At 46.1% G+C, this 25,461-nt stretch overlaps 1 protein-coding gene across 1 annotated transcript in view; it reads right to left on the reverse strand.

Moving 5' to 3' along the window:
- LOC308265171 (major histocompatibility complex class I-related gene protein) overlaps positions 1–15,751 on the reverse strand; it is a gene marked incomplete at its 3' end in the record, with an annotated part of 38,947 nt that extends 23,196 nt beyond the window's left edge. The window contains exons 1-4 of the mRNA XM_080698763.1: positions 15,499–15,751; positions 14,563–14,838; positions 7,622–7,816; positions 6,947–7,051 (exon numbers count right to left, since the gene is read on the reverse strand). Coding sequence (XP_080554889.1) covers positions 6,947–7,051; positions 7,622–7,816; positions 14,563–14,838; positions 15,499–15,613 — 691 coding nt within the window. The 5' untranslated portion in view covers positions 15,614–15,751. The remainder of the gene's footprint in view (positions 1–6,946; positions 7,052–7,621; positions 7,817–14,562; positions 14,839–15,498) is intronic.
- Between the last annotated feature and the right edge of the window lie 9,710 nt (positions 15,752–25,461).

The following is a 25,461-nucleotide window of genomic DNA, read 5'->3' on the forward strand; positions in this document are numbered from 1 at the left end:
AATTTAGTGAGACCCTGTTTCAAAACAAAAAATGGAAAGGGCTAGGGGTGTAGCTCAGAGGCAGAATGCTCCTGGATTCGGTCTCCAGTACCACACACAAACCTGTGCATTTAGCAGAAAGTATAATGGTAAGGAAAAAAAGGACAAGTTAATTCATTGCAACTGGTAGAACTAGAGCCCCGAAGAGTTAGTTTATCCAATCAGTTAAAATTACCTAAAAGGTATTATATAATCCCATCACAGTGTTTATTTATGGCAATCTATTTTTAAAATTTTTACGTAATACTACACAGCCTGTTTGCATGATAGCTTGTACATAGTAGAAACTCAGTAAATACTTCTTGAATGAACAGTACAGTGTTTTCATGAGCTAGTCTCCCTGTCCTGGTGCAAAGGAACAGTGTCATCTTACAGCTGAAGTCATGGAGGGGAAAGAGCCGACCAGGGAGCTGCCCTAGGAGCAGTTCACAGATGCCACTAGATTCTTCAATGGTTCGGCAGCATTTATATTCTTTATTTAATGAATTTTATCACGTTATCAAAGTGTGTGTGAGATGAAGGATCTCAAACATTCCACCCCCCCCAACATTCTAAGGACAAGGACAAAATTCAGAGATTCTTACACTGTTTTTCTTGCCACATAGTTGAGGCTGGCCTCAAACCTACAACCCTCCCGTCTCAGCCTTCCAAGTACTGGGATCATAGGTGTGCACCACCATGCCCGGCTTCTCTCTATTTTCTACGGGTTTAACTAGAACTGCCATGTGAGGTTGTGCTATGTACAAGGGTCCCCCACCAAGAGGCCTAATAGGGTCAGAATCCACTCTCTGCTCCGCCGGCCACCACGAATGTCCTCCGTGGTGTCCTCAGTTTACACGTGAGAAGCAGAGTGGATGGGCAGAGCTCAGAGCTGCGATCCAACAGGATCTACAACAAACACACGTCGTGGCACACACGGCTTTTATCTTCCCCCATGGCAAAGGCACTTATGCAGTGGTTATACTCAGCCAGCCCAGCGGGGGTGGGGGAGGGAGGAAACTTGCTGAAGAAGGTCACTGTGTGCATGGGCGCTCCGTGCACTTCCCTGCAACCGCCATTCCAGCTTCTTCTTGAGTCTTTCCACAAATCCTACATCCCAGGGCCTGAGTTCATATTTACCCACTGAGAAGCATCAGCATCTCCCCTCTGGTGACCTTTGACTTTCTGGTGACCTTTGACCTTCTTACTGAGAATCCGAGATGGGGGTGTCAGATGCTCGGCTCTGGAGAGGAGCACCGGGCACACAGGAACTCCTGTGTACGTGCACTTCTTACCAAGTGACTTTGACAATTGCCCATTGAGGTTGAAGTCTACGTCCCCTTCCCTTGAACCTGAGCAGGGTTTTGTAATTCCCTCGAACAATTAGAATACAGCAAAGGTGACAGTCTGTGCCAGGCATGGTGACGCACGCCTGCAATCCTAGTTCTTGGAAGGTAGAGACAGGAGGATTGCAGGTTCAAGGCCAGCTTACGGTGGCCCTCAGCAACCTAGCGAGGCTCTGTTGCAAAATAAAAAATAAAACAAGACTGGGGGTGTAGCTCAGAGGTAGAATGCCCCCTGGGTTTAAACTTCAGCACAAGAAAGAAAAAAGAAATAAAAAAGAAAAGTCATACCGGGCGTGGTGGCGCACGCTTGTAATCCCCGCGCTTGGGAGGCGGAGACAGGAGGATCGCGCAGGTTCGAAGCCAGCCGTGCGCGCTGGCTTAGGAGACCCTGTTTCCAAATAAAAATGTAAAAATAGGTCTGGGAGTGTAGCCCGGAGGTAGAAGGGCTTCCAGGAACCCCAGTACCACCAAAAATAAAAAAAAGAAAAGAAAAGAAAAAGAAAAAGAAAAAGAAAAAAGAAAAGCCACACTATGTGACCTTTAAGTCTAGAAAGCTAGATCATAGAAATGCTGTGCGCTCTTAGGAGACTCTCCCTGGGGGAGACTGGTGAGCATGCAAGCAGCCCGCTCCCTGAGGCCCAAGATTATAAGGAAGCCCAAAGGAACCCACACAGAGAACCCCGGCATGGGGAGAGATGAGGGCAGGTCCCACATCACTCGCCTCCAGCCCCATCAAAGGCCACCAGCCAGCACTGTCTCCCAAGCCCTGCTCCAATTCCTGACCTAGAGAAACACGGAAGATACATATTAAGAGCAATATATAATACATGTACTAGAATTAACAAAAAATCTGGGTGTGGTGGCACATGCTTGCAATCCCAGTACTTCGGGGGCCGAGACAGGAGGATCGCAGGTTCGAGGACAGTCTCAGCAAGTAGTGACCCTCATCAACCTAGAGAGACCCTGTTTCCAAAAATAAAAATAAAAATAAAATAGGAGTGGGGGTGTCGCGTGGAGGTAGACTGCCCCTGGGCTCAATTCCCAGAACCCCCCCAAAAAAGACAGAGTTGAAAAGGTTCTTATCTAGTGTTCTTGATCCAAAATGTTCAGTAAAGATAGTCCAAAGCCAGACAGAATTGTGCTGATGAGTTTTTAATGTTTAACTTATGACATCAAAATATTTCATAGATTCCAATTACTAAGCATCTGTAACCAACAAACATGAAATGAGAAAATGGTAAGAAATTTAAAATTATTAAGAAGTAATAGAATTTTGAACCACCAACAGTAAAATGAAGGTTCAAAATTTTAAATTTTTTTGTTTGTTTTTTTTACAGTGCTGAGGATCGAATCTAGGGCCTTACGCATAATAGGCAAGCGCTCTACCACTGAGCTGTACACCCACAACATAAATCTTAGCTATTTAAAAAAATCACCTCTTTATGACTTCTTATATTAAAAATCCCCCAGGGAGAAAAAGAACTGCTACAAGTGCAAACGTTTCTGCTTTTGCCTCCCCCAGTTCATGTGCTTTGGGGTTATTTTGTGTTCCGTGTAGGACAAGGCCCTGGGAGCACAAAGAAGCTTTCATACACCCCGCTCTGATAAGAATAGCATGCATCTACATAGATATAGCACCTGCCGCACTTTAAGTGCCCAGCCCCAAATATATTACATCCTGACTATTCTGATTGTTAAGAAACCATTCCAGAAATAACCTTGTACACAGTCTCTTTACGGTGCTATACCGCTTAAATGGTGGTATGGAAATCACCCATGGCAACCCTAAAAGCAAACACAACCGTACTCCTGTGAAACTCAAAAAGAGAGATGTGTCTATTACTCCGAGGATTGGAGGGGCGGGACAGTGAGCCCAGCAGATAGAATCTTAGAGGCTGGAGGGTGAATCGTAGACACACAGAGGGCATCTTGCCTTCAGGTTATGGCGCTGAATGTCACAGTCACGGGCAGGGGAGAAAAGAGATGAAACCCAAGGTGCATCTCAAAACTAGTTGTCAGGGTTGGGGCACTCGAGTAAATATCAGCGCTGGCATGTACAGTCAGACAGAGTCAAGGACGTGAGGTAAATAAGGTGAGACCCTTGGGGTGGGAAGAGTAAGGAGGACCAATGGGATGTTGATTCTTGTGAAGGGGCTTTCTTTTACTTGGGTGTACATGTATGAAGGTGAGTCAGGACAGTATTAGCCAGTATAAAGTAGGTATGGTGGCACACATCTGTATTCCCAGTTCTTGGGAGGCTGGGACTAGAGGATCACAGGTTTGTGGCCAGCCTCAACAATTTGGTGAAAATCTCAGCAACTTAGCAAGACCCTGTTTCAATATAAAAAAATAAGCCAGGTGTGGTGGCACACGCTAGTGATCCCAGTACTTGGGAGGCTGAGACAGGAGGATCGCAAGTTTGGGCCCAGTCTCAGTAACTTAGTGAGACCCTGTTTCAAAATAAAGAAAAATAGGGCTGGGAGTATAGCTGAGAGGTAGAATGCCCCTGGGTTCAATCCTCAATAGCAAAACAAAAAAAGCAAACAAACAACAACAAAACAGACACATAGGAAAGATAGAAATTAGAGCTGAAACTCCTGGGGCTTAGAGTGTAGTTCAGCAGTAGAGTGCTCACCCAGCGTGTACAAGGCCCTGAGTTTGATCCCTAGAACCATATATACACACAAGAATTAAACCTTCTGAGACATATGCATACTATCATTTTTACATTCAAACACTGCAACTGGGTCTAGGTCTCTGTAGTTTCGCTGGAGGTGATAACATGTCTGATTAATTGTTGGTCTTAATGTCCGGCAAAAGACAGAAAGAGTGAAACCACCTCCACAGATTCAAGCAAGCTTACTTCCAGGACTCCATACTACCAGACAAAGTGGTCATGAAGAGCAGGGGGCAGGATGTGTGTGGAATGGCTGGGCCATTCACAAGCTGCTGGAAGCACTTTCTTGTTGCCCTCCAGAGACGACCCAACCCTACTTGTAGGGTCACAGTCATAGTGCCCAGGATATTCAAAGTTCTTGCATAATAAACATTCCCGTGAAAGAAGATGAGCAAGAAAGACCACTTGGGATACATTGTGGTGCCCTTCGTGTGGTGTTCAAGTAGAGGCTGGGGTTCACATCTAAGGGATTGTAAAAGAATTTCTTGCCCTGAATGAGATGGTTCCTTCCAGCTTGGAGATCCTCTAATCTCCTCATAAATCTCCACTGAGAAACAGGACATAGGGTAGAGTTGTGTTAAGAGACCAGCTGTGCTTACAGCCAAGTGTGAAAAAGAAGTCCATTAAAAAGAGGTTGAATCATGAAAGCCCCCTGGAGTCAGAGAGCAAAGAAAATCTAATGGTTTTGGATCCAGGTGTGGTGGCACATGCCTGAAATCCCAGTACTTGGGAAGCTGAGACAGGAGGATTGCAGGTTTGAAGCCAGCCTCAGCAGCTTAGTGAGGCTCCCAGCAACTTAGTGACACCCAGTTTCAAAATTAAAAAATAAAACTGGGCTGAGGGTGTCACTTGGAGGTAGAATACCCCTAGGTTCAAACCCCAGCCCAGGAAGGAAGAAAAGATGGAAGGAAGGAAAGAAGGAAGGAAGGAAGGAAGGAAGGAAGGAAGGAAGGAAGGAAAATTTAGTGGTTCCTATCTTTCTGCCATGGACGCTCAATCCTGTAATCCACAAGCAGGTTGTGGGCACGGTCACAAGCTTCCACCCCTGGACTTTAGAGCAAGAGAGATGGAGGAAACTACCCCTCCTAGGAAGAAGGTCTGCAATCATCCATCTGTGTAGGAAGGTAGACGACTCCGGTTTGCTCTGAAAGGAAAAGAAGTTCTTAGTCAGACTCATATACGTTTCAACACAGCTCAAAAATAAAGTACGTGATGATCAGCAAAATCTGAGAAGCAAGCATCGACAGTTTTAGCCTGCTTTGTCAAGATTATCTTAGTACTCGACAAATTTTAACTCAGATTCACAAAGGCCTCAAGATAAGAAGCAGGCACTCAGTCTGTGTCATTCCGCAGAGACGTATATAATTGTTATTTTTTTCAGCAATTATTATTTATTAGGATTAATGCTATACTTCATTTATAAAGGAGTGTGTGTGTGTGTGTGTGTGTGTGTGTGTGCGCACGTGCGCGCGCCTGCACGTAGCACTGGGAATTGAACCCGGCGGCATTCTATCTCTGAGCGCCACCTCAGCCCTATTTTGCTGTTTTATATTTTGAAACAGGCACTTGCTAAATTACCCAGCACTGACCTCAAACCTTTGATCTCCTGTCACAGCCTCCCAAGTACTGGGATTACAGGGTGCACAACCGCACCTGATTCTGCAAAGGAAATATTAACGCCCCACTAAGTCAGAGTTGATTTTCTAGTAGAGAGGTTGGCTTTACTAGGATCTCATAACATGATTTGTACAACATCCCCTGAATTGGGTTCAAATCTGTGGCTGTGAAGGAAAGACAAGCTTCTCCCTCCCTCCCGGGTTCTAAGCCATGATAAAGATCTGATCAATATTTGCTGTGATCAGCTTAAGCAATTGGTAAAACCAGAGGTAAGAAATGACCTTACAAGATACACTGTTATTTCTGTGACAACAGAGGTCATTTCTGTCTTTCATTGTTCTCTCCCAGGACAGTGCTTGGTAGGCAGTATTTCATGCATATTTAATAAAAAAGTAATTTTCCTATATATCTTTTTTTGTACTGGGGATTGAGCCCAGGGGCATTCTACCTCTGAACTACACTCCTAGACCCATTTTATTATTATTATTATTTTTTAATCAGGTTCCCTCTAAGTTGCGGAGGCTGGCTGCAAACCTGTGATCTTTCTGTCTTATCCTCTCAAGTACTGGGGTTACAGGTGTGCACCCTACATCCAGGCTTCTATCTATCTTCTTTTCCTCCTTTTCCTCGTCCTTACCCCATTTTCCAAAGGTGCTTAAACAATTCACTTTTTTATGGCACTGGGTATGGAACCCAGGGGCATTCTACCTTTGAGCTACACTCCCAGCCCTATTTTTTATTCTTTATTTTGAAACAGGGTCTCACTGAGTTGATGAGACCTCACTAAGTAGCTGCGGCTGTCCGTGAACCGTGATTCTCCTGTCTCAGCTTCCCAGATGCTGGGATTACAAGCGTGTACTACCATACCTGGCTCAACAGTTCACATTTTGAAAAATGAATTCAGAAGAAACAGAGCTTTCATATGACTGGGATAGAAAAATGATTGTCCAACTGGGATAACTATAGTTTTGAAAGAAAGGGCAACATTCCGCCAGCAGTCGGCAGGAACTAATAATTAGGACTTAATTTGGAAAAAGATCACTGTATCGTCTACCTAGAAGAATGGGCCACTCTCCTTGCAAGCATGGTCCCTAGTCTGTTCCCTCTGTGGTGACAGTTTTGTCCTAGGTCCTCCTGTGATCCCAACACTAGGGTTGGCCCATTTCTAAGTGGGTCTCTAGAGTGGCAGATAGAGAAGATGATACTCTTAGGAGCTGCAGAGCACACACACACACACACACACACACACACACACACACTCCCTGAAATCCATCCTAAGGCCTCTCACCTTGGGACCTTCTTCTCCAGGCCAGAAGGCCAGCCACAACCATGACAATGCCGAGGACAGTGGTCCCAGAGATGGCTTTCATCACCAGAACAAAGGCTTCTGCTTCTGGAAAAAAGTTAGGAATGTTCTCACAGGAGTTGGCCTTCCCTTCCATGGTAACTTTTAGGATCTGTCCCTGCGATCAAACCCAACACCATTTTGCCTTCTTTCCTTTTTTCTTTCTTCTTCTTTTTATTGTGGGGAGGGTAGTCCTAGGGATTAAACTCAGGGGCATTCTACCGCTGTGCTATACCCCAGCCCTATTTTGCTTTTTATTTTGAAACAAGGTCTCACTAAGTTGCTGAAGCTGGCTGTGAACCTACAATCCTCCAGTCTCAGCTTCCAAAGTACATACAAGTGTGCACCACCATACCCAGCTTTATGTTTAATTTAAAATTTTTAATTTGTAAGATAGTAAATAGCAATAGGCGTAATTCATAAATAAAAGCTCTCTGGGGTCCTCAATAATTTGTAACAGTATAAAAGAGCCCTGGGACCAAGTAATGTGAGAATTTAAAAGACCCATCCTCAGGCACACTGGGAGGGGCAGTAGTCTACCCTCCACTCCCTGGCTGGCAGTGTGGCTTCCTGCTCCTCCTGCTCCTCCTCCTCACTCCCCAGACAGCCAGCCCTTACCCCGGGGATCCTGAAGGACCATGTGGACCCCACAGTGCTCCACATGGCAGGTGTAGAGGTCGCTCCTCTGAGGATCCGCCTCCACCTCCACCGACACCCACGTCTGATAGGTTCCGTCCCCGTTGGGAAGAACAGCTCCATAATCCACTTCTTGGACAATCTCTTCCCCATTTTTCATCCACGTCATGGAAATTTCTGGGGGGTAAAAGCCATGAGCTCGGCAGAAGAGAGTTGTAATCCCTGGGAAAGTTTCCTTGTGATTTGTTCTGACCCGTGGGGGCTCTAGGAAGAAGAGACTGAAGTTAAATAGAAGTATCTTGGATATTGAGCATTTGATACTAAAATGCAGCAACTGGGTTTCCCAACTAATTTTCTTCATTGCAGGAAACGTGTAACCACAGGAGTTACCCAGAACCCAGGTCCACAGACAGCAAACCTCCTCTGTTGTTATCTTCTTCCTCCTCTTCCTCCTTCCTCTTCTTCAGTATTATCACTACTATTACTATTATTAGTGGTACTGGGATTGAACTCAGGGTCAGCCTATCTCTGAGCTATAGCCCAACTTTTTATATTTTTCATTCTTAAATAGGGTCTTGCTAAGTCACTGAGGCTGACCTTGAGCTGTCCTGTGTCTGCCTCCCACGTACTGGGATTACAGGCGTGCGCCACCCTGCCTGGCTTAGGACACACTTATCTATTTACTGTGTACTTCCGCCTAGGGCCATGTGCTGGGTAATGGAAAGGGTGGAGTTGAGCTATGCTCTGTCCTCTGATAGCTTTGAATATCTGGAAAATGTGTTGGGCAATCCCAACACGTTACATGGTTACAACCAAAGGTTAACACAAACTGTTAACCTTTGAAAGGCTTTTTCTGCGTGAAGGGAAACTAAGCCACAAAATGTGTGAGGGACTGTCTCTGATAAGTAATCCAGCAAGAGACTGGAGAGTAGAACTCTGTATTCTTTGATCTCAATTCAGTGCTTATTACTAGTCACTGACCCAGCCATCTCAGCTCAGCTTTGGCCTCAAAGCGCCTTGTGCACTTGGGCAATTCATCAGGTACAAAAATAAGCGGTAGATTAGGTCACAGTTGTGCCCCCGAAAGGGCTACAGAAAGTCACATTACAGAAGGGCCCCGCAGTGCCGAGGAACGCGTTTGTGACTTGCGTCCTGGTGACTGCTCTTCATTTTCCAGCTGCTGCTGTCCTTAAAGTTTCCGGCTGAGGCTGGTCCCAGAGCCAGGTGGAGGCCACCAGAGGCTGCTCTGTGCTCACCTCCAGGACCCACCTCCTCTCCCCACCTCATCACCTGCGGCTCCTGATGGGAGGAGTCTTCTTCACCTCAACAATACCTTCCTTGTCTTTCCTGAGGTGAGGTATGACAGTTGTAGAAAAGGGCTTGCCAACATTAAAATTAAAATATAAATGCTACCAGGAGGAACTGCTTATTGGCAGTGCCTGTAAGTCAGTCCTTTCCTAGGAATGAGGTTTGCTGTGTTGTTTTTGTCATTGTTATTACTGTTTTTGTGGTACTGGCTATTGAACTCGAGGGGCCTTCTATCTCTGAGCTGCATCTCCACCCTTTTTCTTTTGAAACAGGATCTGGCTAAGTTGCTGAGACTAGCCTTGAACCTGCAATCCTCCTGTCTCTGCTCCCCAAGCACTAGGATTACAGGCATGAACCATCACACCCAGTTCAGGCATGGGTTTTCACCAAAAGACTGAGACCCCATTAGAACGCTGATGATCAAGAGAGAGGAGAGAGGCTTGGGGGAGGGGGGGCTCCAACTTTCGCAGCCTCCCACACAACCCAGGTTCCCTCGTTTCTCCAGAGAGCTCCTCACACCACACGGAATCAGCAGGGTGAGGACTAATCCTCAAGTCTTGATTCCTAGGAACTGCTGGAGGTTCCTGACCCACAGTCCTGCGCTCTCCAAGAGCACCGGGCCAGGCACAGGCTACAACACATTCAGGCCAGCGGGGCTCTTCACACTTGCTCAGCCTTGGCCTCCAGGTCTCAGTCACTAACTGCTGGCCCAAGCTGGCCTTCGATTTCAAGCAGATCCTAAGCCGTCAGACAGTCTTCAGTCAGGCAGTGATGACATTTAATATGTGAACAGAGCCCCGCAGTTTAAGAAGGGTTTTCATATGCATTGTTTCATATCAATTTCTGAGAGGTAGGCATTATCACCCTGGATGTTCCACTGAAGAACATTCATTGCTTTGCTGGTCTAGCATCTGTGAGTCTCCACCCTTTACTGATAGTAGGAACCTTTTCTCCTGCCAAACAACAGAGTTAGAAGGCCAAGCTTGGTGGTACATGCCCATAATCCTGGTACTCGGGAGGCTGAAACAGGAGATTCACAGGTACCAGGAGAGACTGAGCAACTTGGCAAGGCCCTCAGTAATTTAGTGAGACCCTGTTTGAAAATTCAAAAAATAGCCAGGCGTGGTGGCGCACGCCTGTAATCCCCGCGCTTGGGAGGCAGAGACAGGAGGATCGCGCAGGTTCGAAGCCAGCCGCGCTGGCTTAAGAGGCTCTGGTTAAAAAAAAAAAAAAAGTATAAAAATAGGTCTGGGAGTGTAGCCCAGAGGTAGAAGAGTTTCTAGGAACCCTAGCACCACCAAAAAAAGAAAAAAGAAAAAAAGAAAGAAAAGAAAAGAAAGAAAGAAAGAAAGAAAGAAAGAAAGAAAGAATGAAAGAAAATTCAAAAAATAGCTGGGCATGGTGGCACATACTTATAATCTCAGTACTTGGGAGGCTGAGATAGGAGATCACAGTTTCAAGGTCAGCCTCAGCAAGTAGTGAGATTTTCATCAACCTAGTGAGATCCTATTAAAAAATAAAAATAAAATAGGGGTGAGGGTGTAGCTTTCAGGTAGAATGCCCCAGGGTTCAATCCCTAGTAACAAAAACAAAACAACAATAACAGCCTCCCTCGTAGTTTGGACAATTATTCCACCTTACTCCAAAATGTGCTTCTGTTAAGAAGTGCCAATTTTTGCCAGGCGTGGTGGAGCACACTTGTAATCCCAGTACTTGAGAGCTGAGACAGGAGGATCATAGGTTCGAGGACAGCTTCAGCCACTTAGTGAGGCCCTCTGCAACTTAGTGAGAGACCCTGTTTCAAAATAGAGAATAAAAAAATTGGCTGGGGGTGTAGTTCAGAGATAGAATGCTACTGGGTTCAGTCAACAGCAAAACACACACACACACGACGTACTAATTTTGTTTTTGTTTTTGGTGGTGGCACTGGGGATTGAACCTAGGGGTGCTCTACCTTTGACCTACACCCCCAGTTCATTTTAATTTTTTTTTTTTGGTTTTTGAATAGCATCTCACATGCTGGCCTCAAACCTGCAATCCTCCTGTCTCAGCCTCTCAAATACTGGGATTATAGGGGTATACCACTATGCCCTGCAAGAAGTACCAATTTTTTTTTTTTTTTTTGCACTGGAGATTGAAACCAGGGGCATTCTACCTCCAAGCTCCACCTGCAGCCCTCTTTTATTTTGAAACAGAGTCTCACTAGGTTGGTGAGAGTCTCACTACTTGCTGAGGCTGTCCTCAAACCTGCTATCCTGCTGTCTCAGCCTCCCAAGTACTGGAATTACAGGTGTGAGCCACCACACCCCCAACCACCACCCAAAGTATGAACTGGTTAGTCTCTCTGTTAGCCACCAGATCCAGCCCCTGGCTTTCTTTGTCCTGTCCAGTGCCCCAGGGGCCTGTACTCTTCAGACTGCACCTCAGGGCACCCTTGTCCTTAGCTTCAGGTTGTGTCTGGCCACTGGGATGAGCACCCTTGCCAAAGATCAGAGAGCTGCAGGAGGGAGAGGTCGGGGCTTCAGTTCCCCACCCGCCTCACTGCAAGGACCACCCTCCTTCACAGTCACGGCTCTTCCCGGTACCAGATCTTCCTGGGCTCCTTCTACCTTTCAGAGAGTGGCGGCATCATGGCTGCCCGTGTCCAGACCCCTTCCCATCCCTTACTGGCCTCCGTTCTCACTAAACCTCTAAGACGGTCCATGGCTGAATTCTCCTCCGTGAAACCGTTTTGAATGTGCCACCTAGTTCTTGCCTGGACTCTGCTACTCTGGGTCAACCTTGGGAACTTGTCCTGATGGTCACGGGTGATTAGCACAACAGGAAGCACATGACCCAACTCAGGCCAATCACAATCGCCCCGCGAGTCATTTATTTATTTAGGTACGTAACGCTGGCAGAGAGCAGTCCTTTCTTCTGGAAGGTTGGAGTCCTGACGTGTTGGCCTGACGGTGAGCTTCGTGCTGTAGCCACGCCCCCACCTCCTGGGGAAAGCCACTCCAACCTCGGTTTTGATTCCTCAGGTCCCTTGCTATTGGGACTCCTGCCTTCACATAGCTTCTCTCCCGGTGTGCCGGCCAGTTTGAATAGGTTTATATGATCTGCAGCCACTGGAGCTGAGAGAGTTATTCTACTAATGGGATGAGAGTCTGTCAAATTCGAGTCCTCGGCCTCGTGCAGTGGTGCACGCCTGTAATCCAGTATGTGGGAGGCCGAGACAGGAGACTGGCAGATCAAGACCAGGCTCGGCCATTTAGTGAGACTCTCTCAGCAACCTGGAAAGACCAAGGTTTTGTTTTTTTTTTTCTTTTATTGGTTTTTGTTTTTGTTTTTGTTTTCAGTACTGGGGATGGAACCCAGGGGCGTTCTACCTCCGAGCTATATCCCCAGCCCAACTTTTTTATTCTTTATTTTGAAACAGGGTCTCACTGAGTTGCAACGGGCCTCACTAAGTAGCTCAGTCTCAGCCTCCCAAATGCTGGGATGGCAAGCGTGTCCACCGTGCCCAGCGCAAGACCACCTTTCAAAACAAACAAAAGATGACAGAGGGGGCAGGGGTGTAGCTCAGAGGTAGAATGCCTCTGGGTTCAACCTCCAGTAAAACATAGACACATAGACACACACAACACACACATGCACACACACACACACGCACACACACATGCACACGCACACACGCACACACACATGCACACGCACACACACACGCACACACACGCACACTTCTGCCTCCAAAGTCTGTGCTTTCAGCTCTGGAAAGTCCCTTCACTGGAAACAATACCTGTGGGAAAAGGCACATCGTGTCCTGGAGTTTCCTGCAGACGTAACTCATTGTGAATAAGATCATACATGCAAAACGCTGTCTTAACTAGAAGTTGACCAACAAAACGCTATCTTTAAAGTAGAAGAGGGGCCGGGCGTGGTGGCGCACGCTTGTAATCCCAGCATTCGGGAGGCTGAGACCTGGAGGATCGCGGTTCGCGGACAGCCTCAGCTACTTAGTGAGGCCCTCTGCAATTCAATGAGACCCGGTTTCAAAAATAAAGAATAAAAAACAGGGCAGGGGGTGTAGCTCGGAGGTCAAATGCCCCTGGGTTCCTTCCCCGCAAAAAAAAAAAAAAAAAAAAAGTAGAAGAGGAACTCTTCAAAGATCCCGTCTTCTTCATAAAAAAAAAAAAAAAAAGCCCAGTTTACGGTGTAGCTCAGAGGTAGAATGCTCCTGGGTTCAATCCCCAGTACCACAGAAAAACAAAACAAAAAACCCCACCTTAGCTGGGCATGGTGGCACATGCTTGTAATCCCAGTACTTGGGAGGCTAAGACAGGAGGATCACAGGTTCAAAGCCAGCCTCAGCAACTGTTAGTGAGACCCTGTTTCCAAATGAAAGAGAGAAAGAAAGAAAGAAAGAAAGAAAGAAAGAAAGAAAGAAAGAAAGAGAGAGAAAGAAGGCTGGCCCAGCTTAGCTGGGCTTGATGGTTCACACCTGTACTCCCTGTACTTGGGAGGCTGAGACAAGAAGATCACAGGTGTGTGGCCAGTCTCAGAAACTTACTGATGCCCTCTGCAACTTAGTGAGACCCTGTTTTAAAACAAAAGAATACAATAGGCCTGGGGGAATAGATTGGGTGTTGAATGCTCCTGGGTTCCATCCTCAGTACCACACACAATAGATACATAAATAAATAAATAATAAATAAATAAATATAATAAGTAAATAAATGCAACAAAACAAAAAGGGCTGGGGGTGTTGTTCAGAGGTAGAGCAACCCTGGGTTCTATCCCCAAATCCCCAGTATCACTCAAAAGCCCAGCGTTTCCCTCACTGTTGGATTTGTAGGAGCCTTAGTTCCTAAACAGTCCGTAAGCACTGCCCAGCTCCATGAGCATTTTCCTGCTTATCACTGGATGGAAGGACTCGCCTCGCTGGCACCCACTGCCCTCGGAGGAGCTTCAGTCTGTCAGGACAAGCGGCCTTGCTAAATCTTGTCAAGACGCTGCTAAAAAAAAATAACAGTGAAGTTCCCAGAAAGAGTCACAGCTCTCCTGAGCCCGGCTAACGAGCCAGCTTGGGCACAGAGTGAGCAGTACAGACACAGGAGGAAGTCAATCATTCTAGCTGCTGGCGCAGGCCTATAATTCCAGTACTTGAGAGGCTGAGGCAGGAGGAGCGCAGGTTCAAGGCCAGCCTCAGCAATTTAGTGAGGCCTTTTTTTTTTTTTTTTTTTTCAAAATAAAAAAGGCCTGAGGTGTAGCTCAGAAATAGAATGCCCCTGGGGTTCAATCCCTAGTACCAAATACTAATATAATACTACTAATAATAACAACAGTAATAATGATAATAAAGTCATTCCTCCTGAGGATACAGGAATGAGGTATTATCTTTGTACCTTTCTCTCTTTTTTTTTTTTTTTTTTTGCGGGTCTGGGGATGGAACCCAGGGGCATTCTACCTCCGAGCTCTACCCCCATCCCTATTTTTATTAGTTATTTTGAAACAGGGTCTCACTGAGTTGCAGAGGGCCTCACTAAGTAGCGGAGGCTAGCCATGAACCGCGATCCTCCTGTCTCAGCTTCCCAAATTCTGGGATTACGTGCGCCACCACGCCCTGCTTGTACCTGTTCTTTGTAGGGTGTTGTTTCCGTACTCCAGGAATCTCTTGAGCCAGGCAATGCATTCTTTTTCCAGCCAGTTCTTCTGATACTGTAGCTCGTGCTGATTGGCTTCCCATGCCCGCTTGGTCATGTGAGCCACAGAATCGACAGCCATCCAGGAGAGCGTGTCTTTATCAAAGATGAGGAAATCCTGTCCGTCATACGCGTATTGGAGAAATCCTGTGGTGCTTCCGTCCTCCCGCAACTCACAGCCAATCATTCGCTGGTAAGTGTGAAGCCCTGTAACACACACATACGAGCCCTGAAGGGGTGGACAGGAAGGAGGGGGCTCTCGGGGGATGTGATGAGCGTGGCTGGAAGCATCCTCCGCTCCACAAGACGCTACTCCATGGGCCCCCGCTGCCTCCCCGGCCTCTAGATGTTCCCTATACCGCAGCCCATCCACCTGTCAAGGCTCCTTGTGGAGTACCTGCCGCATGGTAAAGGAACCGGATCCCCGCCCTGTGGAGTTGGCCTATCTTGGGAATCATTCATTGATAAACTCTGTGGCTTTGATGAGTGCAGTGGAGGAGAAAGCAATACAGGAGCCAGAAGGTTAACGCAGTAAGTCATGCATCAGCAAGCCAGCTCTGAGCCTGACCACCAGGAAATGAGCCCCAGAGCGGGCAGATATAGAGCGGGGCAGGAGAAAACACACGTCAGGGGGCGAGATCAGAATGAGATGTCATGGGGGCTAAGGAGAAAGCTCTCCTGGGAAAAGAAGGACAATTTGGAAGATGCGTGTGGCAGACAGTAGGCACGAAAGTCCACCCACCAGACTCGTGGAATCCACCAAAAGCCACGGACAGTACAGGTCAGCAAACACCCACCCTCGCCACAGGCAGCAGGGTCTGTGTGCTGGGGAGGTGGGGAGGGAGCCGTTCCCCCGCGCGGCCGCACCTGAGTGGTTGTACTGCCTCTGCAGGTGCCTCAGCTCCTCCTTGAACATCTGCTCCCAGCCCCGCAACAGCTGCGTGTACCTCTCCCAGTGGTCGGGCGCCAGGTTCTCCGCCATCCACGGGGCCCGCGGCTCTTTCTGCTGAGTGACACTGTCGTATGTGGTGATAGGGTGTGAATCCACATACCCAACTGAGACAAACTCAGGGACTCCGTAGTCAGGATCCGAAATGCCCAGGCGAAAATATCTCAGAGAATGAGTCCCTGGGCAGGAGGCAAAGAAGGAAGATACAGAGGGTCACGAGTGACCGGAATCCACAGCTGTTTCCCTGACTCGCCACTGGCACCGGGACTCCCAGCCCCAGCTGCTGTTTCCTCTGCTAGAATTACAGACCCCAGGGGCTAGGACCAGAAAGGACCTTAGAGCTCTGGACCAGTAAGTGCAGCCTTTTATGTCCAGTTTGGGAAACTTAGGATGAGAATTTATGGGTGATAACAACCCATGAACCAAATAGAATGCGCTACTCTGGCCTTTGGGGAGGGGGCAAGACCACTCACTGGGTCCTGGGGGGTTTGCGCCTAAGGATGCCCCAGGAACCCTGACAACCTACCTCCCTGATTTTACCAATGAGGGTGAGTAGAGCTCACCTGTGAGCCCATGTGTGAACACACACACACACACACACACACACACACACACACACACACACCAGGTTAGGCAGAGTGAGAATCCCATAAGGACTTCAAGCTTCTGAAAAAGAATCTAAAAGAGCATTATGGTAATGCACACTTGTAATCCCAGTACTTGGGAAGCTAAGACAGGAGGATCCCAGGTTCAAGGACAGCTTCAGCAAGTAGCAAGACTCTTAGCAACCCAGGGAGACCTTGTTTCAAAACAAAAAACAAGAAGGACTGGGGGTGTAGCTCAGAGGTAGAATGCCCCTGGGTTCCATCCCTAGTACCACACACACAAATAAAACACGATGCTTTCCCTATTATACCAAACCAGCCCTGTTAACCATTTTCTTATGCCTTTTCTACTCTTTCTTCTGGCTATACATTACTGTAAGGATTGCAATCACAACTAATAAAAGCCAACTAAAATGTAACCACCGTTCTGCTCCTGCAGCTCTCCCAGAACTCTCAGCTCCTCTAAGAAGCTCAGGGTCCTGCAGAGACACAAAGTGATTTCAAAATAGCCTCATGGGTGCTGGCAAGGGGTCGGTGCTGGTGCAGACTGTCAGGGAAGATTCCAGAACAGTGATGTGTTAGGGAGAGCAGGAGGTCTGAGGGGCACACAGGGGAGCCAGATGGCCTGGGCTGCTGTGCAGGGCATCACAGAGGGGACCTTGAGAGAGGACACTGGGGAGGAAGCAGAGCCCAGACTGAGAAGGCCAAAGCCCCCAGGCCAGGCCAGGCCAAGGAGCCGGCAGGCAGAACGCACACAGCTGTGCCCAGCGTCCCCTGGAAGTGCCCGTCTCCCAGCCTTCTGTCTCGTTGCCTCCTGCCCTTCTGTTCCATCCACATCCTTCTCAGACATCAAAACCCAAACATACTCGTAGGACCAAGCCTGAGGAGTGCATGGAGTGGAGAGGACAAATGGAAGCCCATGTATCATAGATCAATATTTTAAAAAATTAATCATGCCAGGCGTGGTGGCACACCCTCGTAATCCCAGCTTTTGGAGGCTGAGACAGGATGACCGCCGTTTGCACACAGCCTCAGCTACTTAGTGAGGCCCTTTGCAACTCAGTAAGATCCTGTTTCAAAATAAAGAATAAAAAAACAGGGCTGGGGGTGTGTAGCTCAGAGGTAGAATGCCTCTGGGTTCCATCCCCAGTATTGAAAAAAAAATTTTTTTTTAAGTCCGATGTGGTGGTGCACATTTTTAATCCCAGGACTTGAGAGGCTGAGATGGGGATCCCAGGTTTACGGCCAGCCTCAGCTACTTAATTGAGGCCCTGTTTCAAAATAAGTAATAAAAAATAGGTCTGGAGTGTAGCTTGGAAGTAGAATGCCCCTGGGTTCTATCTCCAGTAGCGCACGCGCGTGCGCACACACACATACACACACACACACACACACACACAAATTATACTTTCATTGGTGCAATGTAATTATACATCGTAGTGAGGTTCAAAGTGATAGAAACATACATCCATATATGACTTGGTATATCTCTCTCCTCTACTTCCTCCCTCCCCAGACATGTTAGTGTGACTGCTACTGACACCTTCTTGTATAGACATGACCTGATTTGAATTCATTTTCCCCCTCTCCACCTCCCTCCCTCAACCCCCTTCCACTATTCTGCTTTTTCTCTTCATCTGACCAAGTTCTTTTTGCTTCCTGTATTTGTTCTAGCTTCCACATGAGAGCAAACATACGACTCTTGACTTGCTGAGACTGACTGCTAACACCTAGCATAAGATCCTCTAGTTCCAGCCATTCATTTCCTTACAAATGACATAATTTTGTTCTTCTGTGCGAGTAACACTCCATGGTGTATATATGCCACATTTTGTTATATGTTGTCTGTGGATGGACGCCCAGGATGGTTCCACAACTTGGCCGTTGTAAATTGTTCTACTAGAAACATGAGCGTGTAGTCCCAGCGCTCGGGAGGCCGAGACGGGGGGATTTCAAGTTCACAGCCAGCCTCGGCCACTTAATGAGACCCTGTTTCAAGATTTAAAAATCAAAAGGTCTGTGAGTAGAATTCAGAGGCAGAACTCCCTGGGTTCGATCCCCAATACCAAAAACACAAAACGAAAAAGTAGGACTGTGTATGTGTAGCTATAGTATTTTAATTTTGATTCTTTTGGAAAGATGCCACAGAGCAGTGTGGCTCAGTCACATGGCGGTTCCACTCCTAGCTATCTGAGGCACCTCTATCTGATCTCCACGGTGACGTACTAACTTACAATCCCACCAACAGCATGTAAGCCTTCCTATTTCCCTGTGTCCTCGCCAGCATTTGTTTGCATTCTCGTTGATTGCTATTCTATAGAGTTACATGGAATCTCAGTGTAGTTTTGATTTGCATCTCCCAGGTCACTAGTGACATTGAATCTTTTTTTATATATTTGTTGGCCATTCGTATTTCTTCTTTCCTGAAGTGTCTCCATTTCGCTAGCTTAGTTTTTAATTCGGTTGTCTTTTTGGTGTTAAGGTTTTTGAGTTCTTTATATATTCTAGATATTAGTCTTCTATCAGAGAGGTAGCTGGCAAGGATTTTCTGCCCATGTGTAGGCTCTGAACCTTGATTGTATCCTTCACTGCACAGAAGATCTTCCTTCCTTTCTCTTTCTTTCTTTCTTTCTTTCTTTCTTTCTTTCTTTCTTTCTTTCTTTCTTTCTTTCTTTCTTTCTTTCTTTCTTGTACTGGATTATACCCAGAGGCTTTTTGTATATATATATATATATATGTGTATGTGTATGTATGTATGTATTTTTGTGGTACTGAGGATTGAACCCAGAGACATTCTACACCAAGCTGTACCCCCAGCCCTGTTTTTTTTTTTATTTTGAATCAGGGTCTTGCTAGGTTGATAAGAGTCTCACTATTTGCTAAGGTTGTCCTTGAATCTTCAATTCTCCTGTCTCAGCCTTCCAAGTACTGCGATTATAAGCATGTGCCACTGTGCCTGGCTCTTTTTTTTTTTTTTATTTTGGTGGTACTGGGGTTCCTGGAAGCCCTTCTACCTCCGGGCTACACTCCCAGACCTATTTTTACATTTTTATTTGGAAACAGGGTCTCCTAAGCCAGAGCGCTTGGCTGGCTTCAAACCTGCGCGATCCTCCTGTCTCTGCCTCCCAAGTGCGGGGATTACAAGCGTGCGCCACCACGCCCGGCTTTTTTTTTTTTTTTTTAATAGGGTCTTGCTAAGTTGCTGAGGCTCTCACTAAATTTCTGAGGCTGGCCTCAAAACTGCAATTCTCCTGTCTCAGCCTCCCAAGTACTGGGATAACATGCATTGTGCCTGGCTAAGTTTTTTTTGTGTGTGTGGTACTGGGGTTCCTGGAAGCCCTTCTACCTTCGGGCTACACTCCCAGACCTATTTTTTATACTTTTTTATTTGGAAACAGGGTCTCTTAAGCCAGCACAGCTGGCTTTGAACCTGTGCGATCCTCCTGTCTCCGCCTCCCAAGCGCAGGGATTACAAGTGTGTGCCATCACGCCCAGCATGGCTAGGTTTTTAATTTAATGACATCGCATTTATTGATTCTCAATATTATTTTCTGAGCTTTAGGGGTCTTGTTGAGGAAGTCTCTAACAGTGCCTATATGACAGAAAGTTGGTCCTAGGCCCTCTCCTAGTAACTGCAAAATTTCTGGATTAATTTCAAGGTCTCTGATCCATCTTGAGTTGGCTTTTGTGCAGTGTGAGAGATGGGGGTCTATTTTCATGCCTCTACATATGGCTATCCAGTTTCCCCAGGACCATTTGTTGAAAAAGCTGTCTTTTCTCTAGCATATGTTTTTGGCACCTTTATAAAAAAAATCAACTGGCTCTAAGTGTGAGGATTTGTTTCTGTATTTTCTATTCCATTGGTCTATGTATATTTTGTACCAATATCACTCATGAATTTACTGGGTTTTTTTTTTTTTTTTTTTTTTTTTTTTTTTTGTGTGTGTGTGTGTGTGTGTGTGTGGTACCAGGAATGGAACCCAGGGGCATTCTACCTCTAAGCTATAACTCCAGCCCTATTTTTTAGTCTTTTTATTTTTGAAACAGGGTCTCGCTGAGTTGTGAAGGGCCCCGTTAAGCAGCTGAGGCTGCCCGCAAACTGCGATCCTCAGGTCTCTGCCTCCCAAATACTGGGATTATGAGCATGCGCCACCAGGCCTACCCCGCATTTACTTTCTTATAAGAATATAAATGCACAAACATTTGCATTAAGTAGAGTTAAAAAAGGCAGAAATCAGATTCATTCACTATCCAGTGTAGTGTCCTTTTTTCTACCTCATCTCAGTCCAGACTTGGGTTTGGAACAGTTGTTCTCCACCAGTTAGCCTTGGTTCAAAGGCTGCTTGGCCCTTGGAGGCTGGACCTGCTGGCCTGCCATCCACCCACTGCACAGCCTGTGTGGCTCTGCTCTGGCACATCACAACCCTCTCTTTGTTTGTCACAGGTCCTGTTACCCATCTGGTGCCTCCACAAGTCCAAGTCCTGCTTGCTCCATAGTTGGGCTTCCAAAATGTTACTTCCCTGTGTTGGGGTGTTCATTGACAGACGTGACATCAGAAACTCAGAACAAAAAAGATGGGGAAAGGTCCATGGCACCCTCTCTCACACGGTCTGTTAGACCTTGTGGTGACTTATTTCCTATCAAGACATGCTGCCCAGATGTTCAAGTTTTTAGGATAACTCGTCAGGCTGAATTATTTGCAAAGACCAATACCAACCCACAGAAATGGCATGTTCCCGCAACTCAATCTAATCTTCTGATTCATTCTTCTTGATGCAATAATTATGAAGTTAGATTTCTTTCTCTCTCTCCATGAACAATGTCAGCATAAGCTCACATACTGAACTGAAATCTATGATTTAGTGTTTGGTCTTGGGTCTAGGCAGATCAAGCTACCTCTCAAGGGCACTGTGGGAAAGCCTGCCCCAAACAACAAACAGCTCTTACTCCAGGTGCACTTGAGGCCTAAATTCTGTGCCATTAGCCAGTTGGGCCATTTTTACAGAAGCCCAAGAAAGTCACTGCATTAGAAAATAACTGACTATGTGTTTTCAGGCGTTCATCCATGGGGGAAATCTATGTTTATTGACTATCTGCCAGGCAAAAAGAATAGTGGAGCAATGTCAGAAGAGAAAAACACGTCAGATACCAGTTTTTTCCTCCAGGAATTTACAGTATTATCAGGGAACTAACTCACACAAGATAAATAGATGCAGTGCAAGGAGACAAGGTCACCTGTGCCACTGATGAGGCACAGAGATCCCGCTATCATGCGAAGCAGTCCACTGGGAAGTGCTCCAAGGAGGAGGTGGCAAATAAGTTGGGCCTTCAATGAGTCAAAAAGGGCAGCAGCATCTTAACTATAACCAGCAGAAGTGTGTGTGTGTGTGTGTGTGTGTGTGTGTGTATGTGTGTGTGTGTGTGTGTGTGTGTGTGTGTATGATTGGGTTTTGAAGTCTGCGGCTTTCTACCTCCAGGCTATACACCTATCCCTATTTTTATTATTTTTATTTTTGTTTTGACACAAGGTCTCTCTAGTTTTCTGAGAGTCTCGCTATGTTGCTGAGACTGTCCTCCAGCCTACGATACTCCTGTCTTAGCCTTCCAAGTACTAAGATTTCAGGTGTACACCGTCACACCCAGATCAGAACTTCATTTATTTATTGAGCAAGTGCCATGTGTTAGGTACCAGGCTAAGCCCTTGATAAACAAAGGTTTTATTTAACCCCCTCAATAACTCTTTGAGGTAGGTCTTATAATTCCAGTCCATAAATGGAAAACAGGTGTGAAGAGACTAAGTAAATTACCCAGAGTCATGCTTAGAATCCATAAACAGAGGAACCAGAAATCACAATCTGATCTCAGATGGGAAGGCCCTCTACCTCAGGGCACCCAACTCTCCTTGGTGGAGGGGCACTTCTTGTCTCAAGCTAGTCCTTTCTAGGCTTCTCACCCCTGAATCATCACTGCTCTTTCCTGCCCCCTGGTGTCAGGGATGACTCACTGTCTAATTTCCTAGTCCCTGGGGACTAAGCTCCAGGCTTCCTACAGGTATCAGTGGGTCCTGATTGGATGATCAAGTCAACAAAGTTCAGTTCATTTGTTGTCCCTCTCAAGCAGCCCAATGCCTTAATAAGGCCAAAATGATTATGAGTCCTGGGAGCTACTCTGGAATTTAAGGCATTGTGGGAATGTGGGGGAGAAGTGGTGATATTTTTAGTTAAGAGAACCTTTGGACGCAACTCAAATCATGCAGTGGTGTGTACATTGTTCTACATGCAGCAGAAACGGATACTAACATGTCCTACGACAGAACGCTACTGGAGCCTAAAGATGCTAAGTGTGGCAGCTTCGTTTCTTGGCCGTTGTCTTGAGGGTACTCTCTTTCTTTTCCTTTTTTTTCTTTTTCAGCTGGAGGTCCAACCCAGGGCCTCAAGTACTCTAACACTATAAACTGTAAACTATATACCCAGTCTGTGTTATTTTTATTTACTTTTGTACTGGAGATTGAAACCCGGGACATTATACCTCTCAAATACACCCCTAGACCTTTTTTATTTTCAAACAGTAGTATCTCCTTAAGTTGCTGAGTCTCACTGAGTTGCTAAGGCTAGCCTCAAATCTGAAATCCTCCTGTCTCAACCTCCCAAGAACATGGGATTACAGGCATGCACCACTGTGCCCGGCTTTATTTTTATTTATTTATTTATTTATTTATTTATCTATTTATTTATTTATGTGTGTGTGTGTGTGTGTGTGTGTGTGTCTAGTACTAGGGTTGAACCCAATTCTGCTTCCAAACTACTTTCCCCCCAGTGCTGTGTGTGTGTGTGTGTGTGTGTGTGTGTGTGTATGTTACTGGGCATTTGACCTAGGGGCATTCTACCTCTGAGCTATACCCTAAGCCCTAGTTTCATTTTTTAGTGTGTGTGTGTGTGTGTGTGTGTGTGTGTGTGTGTGTAGCACTGGGAATGGAACCGCGGGGCATTCTACATCTGAGCTACACCCCCAGACCTAGTTTTTTATTCTTTATTTTGAAACAGGGTCTCACTGAGTTACAAAGGGCCTCACTAAGTAGTAGCTGAGGCTGTCCATGAACCACAATCCTCCTGTCTCAGCTCCCAAAGCGTGTGCCACCATGCCCAGTTCATTTTTTAGTCTTTTTTTTTTTTTTTTTTGGTGGTACTGGGGATGAAACCCAGGGCCATTCTACCTTTAAGCTATACCACCAGCCCTATTATTTATTTATTTATTTATTTATTTATTTATTTATTGTGGTATTGGGGATGGAACCCAGGGACTCTCCACCTTTAGGCTATACTCCCAGACCTAGTTTATACTTTATTTGGCAACAGGGTCTCACTAAGTTGCTGAGAGCCTCACTAAGTAGCTGAGGCTGGCTTCGAACCTGTATAATCCTCCTGTCTCAGCCTCCCAAGTGCTGGGATTACAAGCATGCGCCACTACGCCCGGCTTATTTGTTATTTTTTATTTTGAAACAGGGTCTCACTGAGTTGCAAAGGGCCTCATTAAGTAGCTGAGACTGTCCACAAACCGCAATCCTCCTGTCTCAGCCTCCCAAATGCTGGGGTTACAAGTGTGTGTCACCATGCTTGGCTATTTTTTAGTTTTGAAACAGGGTCTCACTAAGTTGCAGAGGCTTGCCACAAATCTGCAATCCTGCTGTCTCAGCCTCCCAAGTACTGGCATTATAGGCATGTGCCACCATGCCTATGTTTAAATTTGAAACATACTACTGCTTTACTTTTTTTTTTTTTTTTTACTTTAAGACCGGGTCTTATTAGATTGCCCAATCTAGCCTCAAACTTGCAGAATTCCTAGGATTACAAACATGCACCACCATGCCTGGTGCAAAGCTAGTGTTTTGAAGGTTGCCAGTGTCTCATTTCATATAGGTTGCCGGAGCCAGCCAGCAAGAGTACGGGTTCGGAAGAGAGGTGTGAGGATGAAGAATTTTTAATTCTAATGTGGGGGTGCCACAAGCCTACTATCTCTACTGGCTGACCCCTGTTCCTGGGTCAATATTTCCTACAGGTCGATGACTCTGCCTGGGTCAGTATTCTCTATAGCACCAACGCTCCTGGCCGACACCTACTTCTGGGTCAATCTCATCTTTATTGCACCGATGCTGGGTTTGTTTTTCCAGAGGTACTTATACAGTTACAGGTCAATCAACATCCATGTGCTATCACCACTGGAATATAATACAGACCAATCCAAAACACATACATTACAGGTAGATTAATCAGTACCCTCGTGCCATCACCATCTGATTTTCTCCCCAAACCTTGTTGACTCTGGGCGAAGGACAGTCAGCTGAGTCAGAGACATTAATTTAGGGGAAAGGCTTAATGGCTCCCCTCAATAGGTCTCATTTTTCTCTGAATTTCCAGTAAGCACAGTTCTAGCTGCTAGGGATACAGTGAACGAAGCCCCAGCCCTCTGAGCTAATTTCTAGAAGGGAGATTGGCAATAAATACACTTATAATACAAAGTCAGGTGGGAATAAATGCCATAAAGAAAAAGCAGAGAAAACAGAGTGTTGGGAGGGCTGATATTGTATACAAGAGGCCCTGGAGAAACCTCCCTGAGCATGAGACATTTGAACAGAAATGGAATGGAGTGATGAAGTAAGCCATGGAAGAAGCTCTTCTAGCAAGCCCAAGCCTTCAAGGAGGGCACATGCCTGGTGTGTTGGAGGAACGGCAAGGACAGAGCTTTGGAGAATAAATGACCCTCGTTTTGTTTTTCCTTAGTACTCTGGGTACAATGATGACCATATGTCTCCTATTTCCCAGAAGAATCTCAACTTTATGAATCTTATTATTTTTAAGTGATTCATTGAAGTCATAACAAAATGTGATTTGATATGTATGGTCTTGAAAGGTTTCCCCTAATAAATATAAATTCAGGTGTCAGAACGAATGTACTGTGTCATCTGTCTCAATTTGGGTTTCATAAAAATAAAAGTGTTTAAAGAGTTATGTGCTTGATCTTTAATCTGGGCCTCCTCCCTCTCATTCTTGGTGATCCTGTGGGATAAGAGGTTTGAGGTCAAGTGAGAATCGACAGATATTCCAACTACTGAAAAGGAAAAAATCTGCAAATTAGTCGGATTTCTCAGATTTAGATAGATTCAATGTCAACCAAGACAAAGAGGGCCTTAGGGGAGGAAAATATTGTCTTGGAGAAATTTCTGTCCCATGTACCTTGGCAACAGCTCCATGGAAACAGACGGAAGTCTAAAGCAAATG

Source organism: Muscardinus avellanarius (genome assembly GCF_963383645.1).
Source record: "Muscardinus avellanarius genome assembly, chromosome: 7".
Classification (NCBI taxonomy): domain Eukaryota; kingdom Metazoa; phylum Chordata; class Mammalia; order Rodentia; family Gliridae; genus Muscardinus; species Muscardinus avellanarius.